The sequence below is a fragment of the Typha latifolia genome, chromosome 2, assembly GCF_019914945.1.
Source record: "Typha latifolia isolate L0001 chromosome 2, TyphaL0001v2, whole genome shotgun sequence".
Lineage (NCBI taxonomy): Eukaryota > Viridiplantae > Streptophyta > Magnoliopsida > Poales > Typhaceae > Typha > Typha latifolia.
In genome coordinates, this window is record NC_133087.1 from 14381562 (window position 1) to 14396552 (window position 14991).

General features: G+C 34.3%; 1 protein-coding gene and 1 long non-coding RNA gene across 2 annotated transcripts; both read left to right on the forward strand.

Annotated features, from left to right (window-relative positions):
• Positions 1–644: 644 nt before the first annotated feature.
• Positions 645–3902, forward strand: LOC140781062 (uncharacterized). The gene is made up of 3 exons (XM_073126845.1): positions 645–862; positions 947–1012; positions 3580–3902. Exons 1-3 carry the CDS (start codon positions 818–820, stop codon positions 3625–3627), a joined length of 159 nt encoding a protein of 52 aa, XP_072982946.1. The 5' UTR covers positions 645–817; the 3' UTR covers positions 3628–3902.
• Positions 3903–4738: 836 nt separating this feature from the next.
• Positions 4739–9736, forward strand: LOC140780895 (uncharacterized). The gene is made up of 3 exons (XR_012107594.1): positions 4739–4960; positions 5057–5122; positions 9433–9736. It is a non-coding gene; the product is annotated as an uncharacterized lncRNA (long non-coding RNA).
• Positions 9737–14991: the final 5255 nt, after the last annotated feature.

Genomic DNA, 14991 nt, shown 5'->3' on the forward strand with positions numbered 1-14991 from the left:
TAAAATATTATAATTGCAACTGAATTCTTTAAAAATTAAAATAGTATTATTGTCACAGAAACCTTTTGAACCTTTCAGAATATTGATAGAATATTTTTCACATATAGTTATTAAGGTAAGGCTACTATCAGTGTAGTTATTCCAATTTCTTATATTGGCATAATAAAATATATTTAGATGTATACTAGTATAATTCATAATAATCATATTTAATATGATATAAAATTAAAATAATAATTTAGCAAATAACTAAAATATTATTTATAATGAATAGACCATGAGAAGAGAGAGGAGATGAAGAGAAAAGAGAAAGGTGAGGCTGTAAATGTAATAGAAACGTAGATTTGCTAGCTAATTGGAATAGAAATCTAGACTTGTTAGACTTGTTTCGTTTGTTTGAGGTTAAGTCTCGAATTTGATTAGTTAATTTTATTTAAAAAATAAATAAGTTTAATTAAATATAAAAAATTAAAAAATATATATATTTAGTTACTAAATCAGTTTAAGAGTTTCTAAACGAAAACAAGGCTTAACAAGTCTATATGAGATGAGAGTTCATAAATGATGGAGTTATTGGTCTCCTGCATTACCTCATCTAAGATATACATACTTTTATATATAAAAAAAAACTAAGTGACCCTTCTACGGTTTTACTCGATCTCGGCTCCACTGTTTTTCCAATACGTGAGCACAGAGCACCACCTCACACTTCTAAAATCCAAAGTGGTCTCCTCCGCCCTAGCTATTCTAGGGTTTTGGGCGTTCTCTTCCGCTTCATTCCTCTCTGTTCCAGATCTCTCACCTCTCCCCCCCTCCAATGGCGATCCCAAGCCCTTACTCCGGCGTCAGCACCCTCGCTTTCGTAAGCCCTCTTCTCCTTCTCCTTATCTCTCTATCGCACTCTCTCTATGTAGCTAATTCTTTGCATTTGATCCTCAATCGATAGGTGGCTCGTGCTTCAGCCTTCACCTTTGGCCTCGTCTACGGGAGCATGAAGCTCTCCTATCTCAAGGTACCACCTTTGCATCCATCCCTTTCGATTGCATTGGGATCCGATCTCTTTTGGATCTCAAATGGATTTGGCGTTTACGTTTTCTCTGTGTGGGTATCCAGTTTTTGTTGCATTTTCTGGTGTTTGCTTGCATATAAAGCAGCAAATTTTGCCTCCCAGAGTTGAACAATGGGATGGCTTGTTAATTTTTTTCTCTTTTTCCTGTTGATATTTGTTCTCATGATTCAAGTTGTATGTTGTTTGAAAGGAGTTTTTTGCAGGAGAATTGATTTCTTATCTTGTTCTAAAGTAGGGTACTTGTAACTCTATTATGTTAGGCAATGCCATGATGGATAGATGCGATACAGATGCAATGTGAAAGAGATATTGCTTATAAAGAAAGCATCACCATGAGAATCAAAGGAAAGAAGAGTGCATTACTTCATTCACAGTTAAAATTATTACATTCAGAACATAGATAGAACATTATTAAGTGTATGGGATAGGTGAGGATGTTTTATAGATTTACAATTGTGCAAGTATTCAGACATCAAATTATAAAGTCCCTTATTATCACTCTGAAGAACATATTAGTTATATTTTCCATTGGTGAATAGATACTGGAGATCCTTCATTATACTTCTTTTGGAACTCTTCTCTAGTCAAAATGAAGTGAGACCGTTTCTTGTTATATGATGGTTGATTCTGGTAAATTTAGAACAATGAAGATATTCATAAAGTGATGTGTCGAGAAAACACATCGTAAGAGAAAAAAAGTTGTAGGATTTCTCTACATCTTATATTTGATTCGAATTTGGTCTAAATTTGAAATGTAGAATCTCCTATATCACCTCTCATCTGGATTTTTTATTCTTTTCATATCAAACATTCTTCTTTTAGCATCTATCCCTTTAAATTGATTAATATTTCTGTTTCCTGCATTTTCTTTGGATCGGTTTCTGTTGATTTTCTGTTATCCTGGTAGGTGCCATGCTTGTATAATTTAATTCTCGGGTTCGATTGAAGTTTGCTTTCCTTTAACATTTTATGGTTGATAATTGATATGATTTACATCTTTAAAAGAGCAATTTGATGATGCCCTCTTTTGTTAGATCTCCAACTAGTTTTTGGGATTGTTAGATCTGAGGTTCATGACATTTTATAAAATTACAGTCAAATTGGTGAACATTAATACTTTTGAGGCACTTAGGAGGTTAAGAGATAAGTTCTAGATTAAATCTTGATCAACAAAATTTTGGCCCAGAAGATATGAGAAGGTATTGAAGAAAGCTGGCAAATGAGTTGATTTTAATTGTAGAAAGCTGGAATGTTCAAAGTTGGTTTAATTGTAGATGGCATATACCAGTGATTGATTTTGAAAGTTGGCCATCCTGATTGTCCAAGTTTGCCAGCCCACCTTAAAGCAGCTGTCTTATTCTTGATTTGAGCATATGGAATGCTATATGTTTTGGCCACCATAATGCTGTAGTTCTTGGGTTGGTACCATCTTGAACCAAAATTAGTGATGCGAAACGATGTGATTGATGTAGGGTAGAGAAGGAGGAGAATGAAAATGCAATAAGAAGGAAAGGGGAATGGGGTTTCACACCTCCACCCTTAAACAATGGATTTACGCCCATTTCATAAAGCAGAGGAAAGCTCAAAATTTTTCGATAATTCCAATAGGTAATACAATAGGTCTATATATAGACCTTACAATGACAATAAAGCAGAAAAACACCCCACCCTAAACAAATGAAAAATGCAAAAACAATCATAAACACCACAAAATAAAAAAATGATATGAAATCTAACTCGAAACCAGATTCCTATAGGAGGTATTGTCAACTATCAGCACTTTTTGCACTGATACACATGCCAACATGTCTTGTCAGTAATGTTCGCATCAATTAGCCATCAATTAGCTAGTACTCTAGTATGTTATATCATAGTCACTCACCATCAATTATCATACTGGTCAGCTAATGAATTAGTGGGGTTTTCTTTTATAGATTGGTTTTCTCTTATTATGCTAATTTTGTATATAATAGCATCTTGCGGTAATGTTGTTCTCCAACTTAGAATATGTTTTACTTCATATTGTCATTGTTATTATGTTTTAGTCATTGTTTGTTTGAAGATCATATGTTGCCTATTAAGATTGTAATGATTATACTTCCATTTTTTAAGATGCTTGGCAATCTTGGTTTAGTGTATTTTAGAAGCCTTCTTCAAGCTGAGGGTAGTCATCTACCTGCCAAACACTCGTCACATTGCTGATAGATCATATTAAAGTAGGCATGATACCACATTGAATTCCCTCTTCTGACCATGATGTGATTATGTTCATGATCCATCCAACGTATCTCTACTCAGAGAGGTGCTTTGCGTAAATTTCATGTCCTAGTGTGATTTTCTGTTGCTTTTAAGATGAGCTTTTGGAGAATAAATGTCTTAGTGTGATTCTTGTGGTTTCCAATTATAAAAAAAGCTTCACATTGGCAAATTGTCGTGAATCGTGAAGTATATCTAGGACTATGCATCTCTAAATAGCTAATGTCATATTTCTGTTTTTGCTTTTCCTCCAGGCAAAGGCAAAATCTCACCAAAAGGCTGATGCTAAAGGCCATCATTGATGGATGGGAAGCCTGCGATAGAATCTAAACTATTCAATAGATTGCAGTACATCTCTGCAATGAGTGCTAGCTCATGCTTTAGGTGTTTTATTTTATTGAAACTGAAGGAAAATAATTTCTTTCTTGCACTTCAGCAATAATAATTGCCTTCCAGTTAATAGTTGAAAGCTTCAACTCTTCCAACTTGGACATGTATTTGCTAGTTTTTTCATGTATGAAAACCGGTAGAATACCCTTCTTTCTTGATGTTTAAAGTGTAAAATTTCTATCACAAATTTTGAATCTGGATCTACTTTGTGTTCTGACTCTATTGGATCAAGTCATTTTTCTTACAAACAAAAAAAGATTCTATTTCTTAAACTATGATATATTGTAATATTAGATAGCTTTCTAACCAATTTAAGCAATTTATATATAAGGACAAACTGGGTTTTTTTTTGCCTAATCTAAGTTCAACTTTTACGGTGCTTACTTAGATTTAGTTGACAAAATGTAAAGAGATGAATGATTAAACCATGTACTGTCAATTATATATATATATATATATATATATATATTTTAAAGCTTTTAGTATCAGATATATAAAAATCTCTATCGGTCTCTTACATACTGTGGAAAATATCCCACTCTTTAGTACATTTAACGCGTAGATTTGGTGCAAAGATGAGAATACTCGAAAAGAAATTGAGGCTCTATCCCAAAAATTTCAAAAAGGTCCCTTTTATAATTAAAAAAATATTTTCTAATAATCAGTAAAAGTAAATAGCTAAATATTTTGTCTAAACATTATTTTATATATTCCAGAATTAAAATTACTTTTAATTTTTTGTGCTTGAATTTGGTTAAATCCACATCTTTCAGTAAAACTAACTTATAATTGAAGCTAAAATGTTGAATTAACTTTCTCCAAGCCGATCACAAACTTTTAATTTTTAAAAAAAATTTATCTCTATATTTCGATAGGTAATTTTATCTTATTTTATTTATGGTAGTTCATGTACACCGTCTCCAACGTCTTTTATTGGAATATATTGGAAAAGAGATTGCATATTAAGTTGTTTTCCTTTTCTTTTTTATCTCCTAATCTAAACCATCCATTGAGAACTAAGCTGGACCCTTTTGCCTCGATCTCGTCTCTCTTTCCCAATATATGAGCACAGAGCGCCACCTACCTCACACTTCTGAAATCCGAAGTGGTCTCCTTCGCCCAAACTATTCTAGGGTTTTGGGCGATCTCTTCCGCTTCCTTCCTCTCCGTTCCAGATCTCTCACCTCTCCTCCCTCTTCAATGGCGATTCCAAGCCCTTACTCCGGCGTCAGCACCCTCGCTTTCGTAAGCTCTCTTCTCCTCCTCCTTCTCCTTCTCCTCATTCTCTATGTCGCATCTCTATATATAGGTAATTCTTTGCGTTTGATCCTCAATCGATAGGTGGCTCGTGCTTCAGCCTTCACCTTTGGCCTCGTCTACGGGAGCATGAAGCTCTCCTATCTCAAGGTACTTCCTTTGCATTCATCCCTTTCGATTGCATTGGGATCCGATCTCTTTTGTATCTCAGATGGATTTGGCATTTTCGTTTCTGTGTGTGGATATCCGGTTTCTGTTCCATTTTCTGGTGTTTGTTTGCATATAAAGCAGCAAATTTTGCCTCCCAGAGTTGAACGATGGGATGACTTGTTGATTCTTTTCTCTTTAACCTGTTAAGATTTGTTCACATGATTCAATTTGTATGCTGCTCGAAAGGAATCTTTTGTAGGAGAGTTGACTTCGTAGATTATACTAAAGTAGGGTACTTGTAAGTCTATTATGCTAGGCAATGCCATGATGGGTAGATGCGATACAGATGTAATGTGAAAGAGATATTGCTCATAAAGAAAGCATCATCATGAGGAAAGAAGAGTGCATTTTTTTTATTCACAGTCAAAATTATTACATTCAGAACATAGTAAAATTATTGAAGTGTATGGGATAGATGAGGATGTTTTATAACTTACAATTGTGCAAGTATTCAAACATCAACTTATAAAGTCCCATATTATCACTCTGAAGAACATATTAGTTATATTTTGCATTGGTTAATACTATTGGAGATCCTTTGTTATAAATCTTTTGGAACTCTTTTTGAAACACCGTCTCCAAATATATGTGCCTCTTGCGTGGGTGGAACTCATGCATGACCTGTTAGTTAATATTTCTACAGTGTAATCGAAAAAAGTTTAAATACCATAAACAATCCTAGTAAAAAATATACCAAATATATAGTACCTCATGCCTCAATAAGCCTCCAGAAATATATGTCTATATAAAAAAAAAAAAAAAAAAACTCATGCAGGGGCTATAATCCAGCTAGACAGTAAAGATAAATTAAACATAAGAAAATCAACTACTCCTCGATACCCGCATGATCCTCCTTTGATGTTGTGAATATTTTTAACAAAAGGTGGCAAATATCAATACACAAACTAGCAAGTATAATCCAATATAATTTAAAAGTAATTTAAATATATAATGAATATTATAATGCATACTCATAAATAGAACCATAAAGTAAAACATCGCTAATAAAAATTTAGATAAATTCTTGCGCAATCAGAACTCACATATTATATGCAGTCATAAATTTAATGATATGTTCACACAAAGTTGCTCGATCATATATCATTATACACACTCATAGAGTTTTAAATTAGTTAACTTAAAATATTAAAGAGCGATAGTTATCTAGCGATATTATCACTCATATATGCATGTCGACACTACATAAGAACAGTTGTCTATGGCTATCAAACTAAAGACCTTGGCATAAGCCCATACTCCATCTCTATCATCATCAATTAAGTAAATCATTGCTTACAACAGAATCATCACATACAACGGAATCATGCTCACACAGCTAAGGACGCCTTAACCCTGCGTCGTTGGGTACCACTAGAGCTATAACTATGGTTTTTAGTTTTTGCCGATCTTGATACCTAGACTAGTTTTGGTGGGGTATTGGTTGATACTTGGTCCGGATCTGGCAAGTTTCAGTCGTTTCACCGAAACAAAACAAAATCAGGAGAGAGAAAAGGAGAAAAAGAGGGAGGATTGTAAGAAACAAAGGAGGAAAAAGAGGAGAGAGAAAGAGAGGGTGCGGAGCTCATCGGAGAGAGAGGAAAAAGTTGCATATCTAAGGTTGACGGAAGTCAAATTACTCATAAGTAGAGCTATGGAACTAACTTGCTGTTTGAACGTAGGGTCACCTTGCTATGGCGATCCACATACTTCGTCGAGCACTTCGTTTGCTAAGGTAGAAAAACAGAGAGAGATAGATGGGAAAGAAAATAGGAGAGAAGACTATTTATTGAGGAAAGAGGGAGTAACCACCTAGGGTTTTAAAGGAGACATATGGAAGACATTTGGGTGGAGTCCTATTCATGCTCAAAATCCCGACAGGATTAGAGTTGATCCTATCTCTCTCATGACCATTACAATTGAGGGGAGGGAATGAACATTTTAGCGCACACATACGTGCTAGCTATCACGGACTAAGTCTTTGAGATGGATAAAGACCGTGCGGCACTCAACTTTTATGTTGCAAAGTTAAGTCAACCGTTCACTTCACAAGCGATGCACCTGTTTTGGATTGCGACAAAGCAAAGACAAGCAAAATACAGAGTTTGGCAAACAAGATTGCGATTCTCTATTGATTGGAAAAGAAGTTACAAGACATGCCAACGACAAGAAATTTAAAGGGGCAGGATAGTCATTAAGGGCAAAATGAACACCGTTGAATTAGTGGCACTTTGGTTGCGAAGCTGGCTCACTTAATGCTTCTCAATAGTTCTCCTATACTACTAAGTATGAGCATCCCCAATTCTGCGAACCGAGGGTTCAAAGGTCTTGTGGGGCGTTACATTTTGAAAGTAAGCCCCATTTGGATTTTAGCTCATGAGTTTTATAGGCATGTGCGGGGAAAATCCCAAACTAGTATTGCGACGACACTAATATTGCGATTCCAAGATTGCTTCGCAAGGAGCTCTTGAAGAAAACCAAAAAACACTCAAAAACATGTAAAAGACATGGGGTTGGTATCCCATTTACAGACTCAAAAAGCAGTAAATACAATAGGATCGACATTGCGAACAAAACGGTCCTAACAGTGCGCTGTGTGGCCGGCCATGTCTAGTTGTGCCCGGTCAAACACGCACTAAGATATTTTTTCTTTTTTTGGGTTGTTACACTTCTCTAGTCAAAATGAAGTGAGGCAATTTACCATTTCTTGTCATATGGCAGATGATTATGGTAAATATTAGAACAATGAAGATTTTCATAAAGTAATGTGTCAAAAAAGCACATCGTAAGAAATAAAAGTTGTAAGATTGCTCTACATCTTTTCTTCTATTCAAATTTGGTCTAAACTTGAAACATAGAATCTCCTATGTCACCTCTCATCTGGATTCTTTATTCTATGCAGATCAAACATTCTCTTTTTAGCATCATTACTTCAAATTAATTCATATTTCTGTTTCCTACATTTTCATTGGATGGATTTCTGTTGATTTGCTGTTATTCTGGTAAATGCCATCATTGTGTGATTTAACCATCGGGATCAATTGAAGTTTGCTTTCCTATAACATTTTATGGTTGATATGATTTACATCTTTAAAAGAGCAACTTAATGATGCCTTCTTTTGTTAGATCTCCAAATTGTTTTGGGGATGATTAGATCTGAGGTTCATGACATTGTATAAAATTTTTAACTAACGGTCAAATAGGTGAACATTAATCTTTTGAGACACTTGGGAGGGTAAGAAATAAGTTCTATATTAAATCTTGATCAACTGAATTTCATCCCAGAAGATATGAGAAGGTACTGAAGAAAGCTGGCAAATGAGTTGAGACGAGCCGAGTACTGAAATGCTCAAATTTGGTTTAGTTGTAGATGGAAAATTCCAGTGATTGATTTTGAAAGTTGGCCATCCTACTGATTGTCCAAATTTACCAGCCCACTTTAAAGCATGTCTTATTCTTGATTATATAGAACGCTATATGTTTGGGCCATGGTAAATGCTAGCCAATTTAATGGGTTGGCACCATCCTGAGCCAAAATTAGCTGGTGCTCTAGTATGTTAAGACCGTAGTCAGTCACCATCAATCCATCATACCTAGCAACTAATGAATTAGTGGGATTTTCTATTATAGATTGGTTTATTCTTTCCATGTTTTCTCTTATTATGCTAATTTTGCATGTAATAGCATCTTGCTGTAAAGTTGTTCTCTAACTTAGACTTTGTTTGCTTCATATTGTCATTGTTGTTATGTTTTTAGTCATTGTTTGTTTGAAGATCATATGTTGCCTATTGATTGTAATGATTATACTTCCTTTTTTAAAGATGCTTAGCAATCTAGGTTTAATGTATTTTAGAAGCCTGCTTTAAGCTGAGGGCATCCATCCTCCATTGTGTGCCACAAGCCCTTCTGGTAGTCATCTACCTGACAAACACTTGTCACATTGCTAATAGATCATATTAAATTATGCATGATACCACATCGAATACCCTATCTGAACATGATGTGATTATGTTCCTGATCCATCCAACGTATCTCTCCTCAGAGAGGTGCTTTTTGTGAAGTCCATGTCCTAGTGTAATTATTTTTTATTTTTTAGATGAGCTTGTGGAGAATAAATGTCTCTGTGTGATTATTGTGGTTTCCAATTATAAAAAGAGCTTCACATTGGCAAATTGTTGTAAATTGTGAAGTCTATCTAGGATTATGCATCTCTAAATAGCTAATGTCATATTTTTGTTTTTGCTTTCCTCCAGACAAAGGCAAAATCTCACAAAAAGGCTGATGCTAAAGGCCATCATTGATGGATGGGATGAACTTGAAGCCTGTGATAGAATCTAAACTATTCTCATATAAATTGCAGTACATCTCTGCAATGAGTGCCAGCTCATGCTTTAGGTGTTTTTTTTTTTTCATTGAAACTGAGGGGAAGATAATTGTTTTCTTGCACTTCAGCAATAATAATTGCCTTCCAGTTAACAGTTGAAAGCGTTAACTCTTCCAAATTGGACATGTATGTGCTAGTTTTTTCTTTCATGAAATAGCAATTTTATTATGTTCCATGGCGGTGTTTGCTGTGTTTAGCTTCTCGTTATTGAAGTCCTAGTTTGCAATCCCACTTTCTCCACATGTTTTTCTTCCTGTAATATTATTAGGGGGCGACTGGGTTTGTGCAGTTTAGCTTTCTCAGCTTGATTATTTCTAGGATTACAGTATGGATATCTGATGCAGCTCAGAGTTGATATATTTTTTTTTCCGTTGAGAAAGAGTTGATTATTTATGCGGTTATATCCAATGTATACCAGATGATGTCCTCTTTTTCTCTCGCCATCCAGAAGAGAGACTAAAAATTTTCTTCATCTCTTAGGGATATATTCCTACGCATAATATTAAATTTGTGTAATTCTCGAGTATTATTACACCCACATTGGGTCAACTACGTGGGTAATGCTTGGTGGGTGTTAAGATTTCTCTAGCATCCGAACAATTCTAACTAGGAAAAGTTCTCACTTCTTTCGGAAGGAAGGGAGGATCTTATTAAATGCTTCCACCTCAACACTTTATAAGAGGTTGTAGTAGTTTTCACATAGGTAAAGAAAATTCCTTCTTTGTACTAGAAGGATCCCTCATCTATCAATTCACTTTTATAAAAACAAATTTTAGCATCTAAGTGCACTTTCAGTGACAAACTTTAGCATCGATTCTCCACTTCTTTTAGCATACTTATTCCAGAGAATCTACATTCATACCCACCACCGTTTATACTCTCTTACGAACTATAACACACATATATTCTGCTTGCAAAGCAAACTCTACACAAGCATGGCTTGGATATTTTGTGAGAGGAGAGGGCCACAATGGAAGCAAGGTTGGAAGGGCCAGGCTTTGTCCTCTCTCTCCCTTCCTCCTCCTCCTCTCCTCGCAGTCTTTGCCATCGTCATCTTCTTCCTCTCCGTTTCTACTTACATGGACTACAAGACTCAAGTGCAGCGCACCGAGAACGGCCTCCGGTTCCTCCTCATCCTCCTTCCTGTGGTAATCATCTTCATTGCCCTCTTTGTGTTTTCGGGCAGTATGCCAATGTTGCGGTTGCCGTGGCGAGACCGCTCGGCCGGGAGCTCACCATGGGGCGTAGCACTGCTAGTTGTGGTGCTCCTGGTGATGTTGTCATACCAGTCTTCTATCCATTCTAAATGGTTTCGGCCATTGTGGGGGTCTTACTAACGTATTGGAGTTGTAAGTATACGAGACATAACATGTTTGACGTATGTCACTGAGGCTTGATCTTATGTATCTCTCTTGCCAGTTAGTTGGTTTTGATCTTTTGCATTTACATGTAAGATAGAATGTAAACAAATAATTGCTTTTCTAATGACAAAATTAGGCTTTTTCCTCAAAATTTCATCATCTACCCTTTAGACGAAAGGAAAATGCTTCGACTCTTTTGCAGTGTCCTTTTAAACACTACTGCTGTGTTTAGAATGTCTTTGTTTGACAGTTTGTTTCCACCTGAATTGTTTTAAGTTGTAATACAATTGTTTTAGGGTAAATGAATACTTCACACCAAGGAAAAGTATCATTTTCTAGTAGTTCCCTCTTTCTTGTGGTAGTAATATCTGAGTACAAATATCACCACAGCAAATTTAATGGAATTAAATTTGTGAAGAGAGGAGGAAGGAAAGTAAAAAAAAAAGAACCATTCCCCACAACCTATGCCAACTAACCAAAGGCCTAATAGGCTTGTGAGTTTGGAAGAGAGTAAAGAAACTATTAAGGCTGAGGGGATGGTTTCTAATAGTAGAAGATCCCGGAGAGATGTTAGTAGGTTACCATTTTCACAAGCTTATTAGATAGGACATTTCTATACCTCTTCCTTTGATTAAGGAGATTATAGATTCAACTACAATCTCAAATAATTATTGCCAAAAAAATCGTTTAGTAATTTAGTAGCTTGACTCAATGGTTCGATTCAATTAATAGCTCAATAGTACTTGGAGGAACAGCTCGTCGTCGATTTGATAAAACTTAAGTGCCTCTATATCTAGAAAGAGTTTACTCTTCGGGCTCATAAATGATAAAAAAAAATTAGAACATATTACCTTAAATTAGCAATGTATTACAACTTGCAAACATCTCATGAGGTACAAAATAAAACAAGATATCAAAATACATGAATTCTTCAATGTTATAACTTTTATTTTATATAAATATAATACAAATACATATCTAATAAATAAAACAATTTCGTAGAATGATCTATCGTTTAACTTTCATAAAATAATCACCACATTTTCATTAGATATATATAAAATATAATAAAAATACTTTTCTCATTCTTTAGTTAAATAATATTAATTTTTTATATATATTTATATATTCCAGACATCATCTAAGAGGACAACTATGGAATATATAATTTTATCTAAGGACTATATCCTCATGATGTCTTTTATACATGGACACTAATATTATTAGGGATAATTACACATAAACTTTCTATATAAATAATTGCCATGATTTCATGTCGACTCTTTTTAAAGATATTTGATTTTCTTAACTATAATAAAAACCTATGAAATGAATATTTTGTGTTAATATTTTATATATATTAACACAAAATATTCCATAATTGTGTTAAAAACTCACGTGTTCTTCATGTGGGTATGTCCACGTGATTCCCATGTGACCGGTCAGTGAAATATTCTCATCAAGTATTTTAAACGAACCAAGCAATACCATAATAAACCAACAAAAGTCCTGAATTAATAATATCACAGGCCTCAACAAGTCTCTAGGGTTACAAGTTCTTCTCTAATTTGCTAAAACATAAATGCCCTCGCAGGGGCTAAGTTTACTGAAATAAATAGAAATAACAAGGCGTGAGTGAAATGTAATCAATTTTAGGCTACATAAGACCATTTTATTATTATTTTAGAGAAAGGAAACAAAAAAAATTTGAAGGGTTAAGGAGGTGAGAGATTTTCTATAAGTTTTATTAAAAAAAAAGATTATGGGCGCACGTGGAGTCCACGTGGCACCAAATAACATTAGGAGTTGCTAGAAACATAGATGAGGACGAGTAGAGGTTGCTACTCAGATCATCTCCCCATCTAGAGTAGTCACACCCACTTGGCATGTCGGTGATATCAAAATACAGATGGGCACTAATGGGCGAGAGAGGTCAGTGACAGTAGATCAACTTCTGTAGTAGCTGATCAAGGAAGAAGGAAAAAAATAAAGAGGAGAGATATGAAAAGAAAGTGGTCGAGTCAATGCTCCGAGAGAGGAAGGATGTGAAAGAGCGGCATGGTAATTATTAATTTATTATTATTATTATTATTATTATTATTATTATTGGTTCTAAATGTTTTCACTTCACTTCACACCCTATGTAATCATTGATTTATTATGATTTGAATCATATATTCATATGACCAAACGATAGATAATGAGATGTGCATATTAGATATCCAGTTGATCTAAAGTTTAAGATGTAAAATAATATCATACCTTTAACATATTATAACCCTAACGGAGTATATATTGCTTTGTTGAGAAGTCACTGCTTCTAAAACAAATGCCATAGCAATACTAGTAGAAGAACAATTGCTGTTTGTTATCTCTTAGATGCTTTGAATCACTCACTCACATCCTTAATTTTTATCGGAACCATAACTTTCAAGTGGTTAAGACATTAATCTACATTCATCCAAACAATTAATACGAGTCATGACAATAACTTAATTGTTTAATTAGATCAATTTTGGCATTGAAATATTTGCAAGTAGTCATCAATAATAGCACAAAACAAAACAAAACAAAACAAAGGGTTTACCTCGAAGTATATATATATATATTAAGGCTAACAAGCAACATAAACGGTGGTGATTGAATGAAGGGGAGATCGGACGGTGCTCTGGCGTGTACCACAAAGATCATTATAGTGGAGACTCATTCGGATCTTTACCAACTCCCCTGCGTTGACCGAGGTTGATCCCACGCAGGATGAATCCCACCTTAGTCAAACATTTGTTCACGAAACATTATATATATTGATTCCTAAAATTTGATTCCCAGTCTTACAAGAAAATAAAAATTATAGATTACTCCTCTTTAAGCATATCATATTTAGTTAAACCATGTGTTATGTTATTAATGTAATGGGGACAAGCCCTCTTATTCTTATGAAAACTATATATGTTACCTAATTTTATTTTTGGAGTACATCTTATATATTCCTCAAAAATTTGAGCTGTTAGGTGATGTTTTTTTTTCTTCTTTTTTTTTCATTTGTTTTCAAATAATTATAACTTTGATAGACAATAGAAAGAGGCATAATAGGGTGACAAGTCCCATAACTTGGTGAACACCAAGAAAATTATTTTAACGGGAACAAACAAAGATGCAAATGACCTACCAATATAAAGACAAGATGAAAACTTGGATAAGTAGCAAGCATAGAGACATACCGAAGACAAACAACAACAATTGAACCAGAATGGCACAAAAAATCTCTACCCACTAGATCTAAAGATAATTAAATGGAACAATAAAAAGTGCACAAAAAACTCCAAATCTATCTCAAACCACAAGAACTTCTCATAGTCACTCTTCTCTAAGCCGAAACTAATGAAGAGAGCAGTGCTCAAGCTCCCTACGAGACTCTAATGATAATGTGTGAGTTAGTTAGAAAAAAAAGAGAAAAATAGATTAAAAAAATAAAATATCTAAAGAAAAAGAGGATACCTCACACGGAGAAAGGAATGCCTCTCTTCTCCCAGCCAAAGAGGCTAGAGAAGACGAAGTAGGTCAGTGGTTGGTGGTGAAGATGGTGAGAGAGCATACACTTTCTCTATGTAATGTAATGATTATTTTGAAATTCAAAATAGGTGGTCATATTGTTGGAGTTATTTATTGTTTAGATAGGATAATATCCTATTAAATTAATTTTATATTTAAATCTTATCGGATATGTGTCTTCTTTATTTGTCTTTATATTTAAATTTGTATATTAAAATAGTGATATAAAAAGACTAAGTATTATACTTTATATAGATTTTAATATACCTTTTTATATATTCATCAATTATGTTATAGATGTCAGTAATACAGTAAGTTCTTATGGATTGAAAAAAAAAAATGGATGTATTCAATATTCGATCTATATTCATATTTGTGCTTAGTGGACATAATAATAAAAATATATATAATGAAAGATATGATATCCAGACCCCAGCACCATTTGTCTCATCTTAAAGTCGCTTTTCAAAATCAATTAAAACGATATTAAGCTTTAGCGCTGTATGCGATAAACG

What these genes read in the sequence shown, in the direction of transcription:
- LOC140781062 (XM_073126845.1), top strand. Translation starts at nt 818, where the DNA reads ATGGCGATCCCAAGCCCTTACTCCGGCGTCAGCACCCTCGCTTTC. An exon ending in GCGTCAGCACCCTCGCTTTC is followed by an intron (nt 863 to 946) that starts GTAAGCCCTCTT and finishes CTCAATCGATAG; the next exon opens with GTGGCTCGTGCTTCAGCCTT. An exon ending in TGAAGCTCTCCTATCTCAAG is followed by an intron (nt 1,013 to 3,579) that starts GTACCACCTTTG and finishes CTTTTCCTCCAG; the next exon opens with GCAAAGGCAAAATCTCACCA.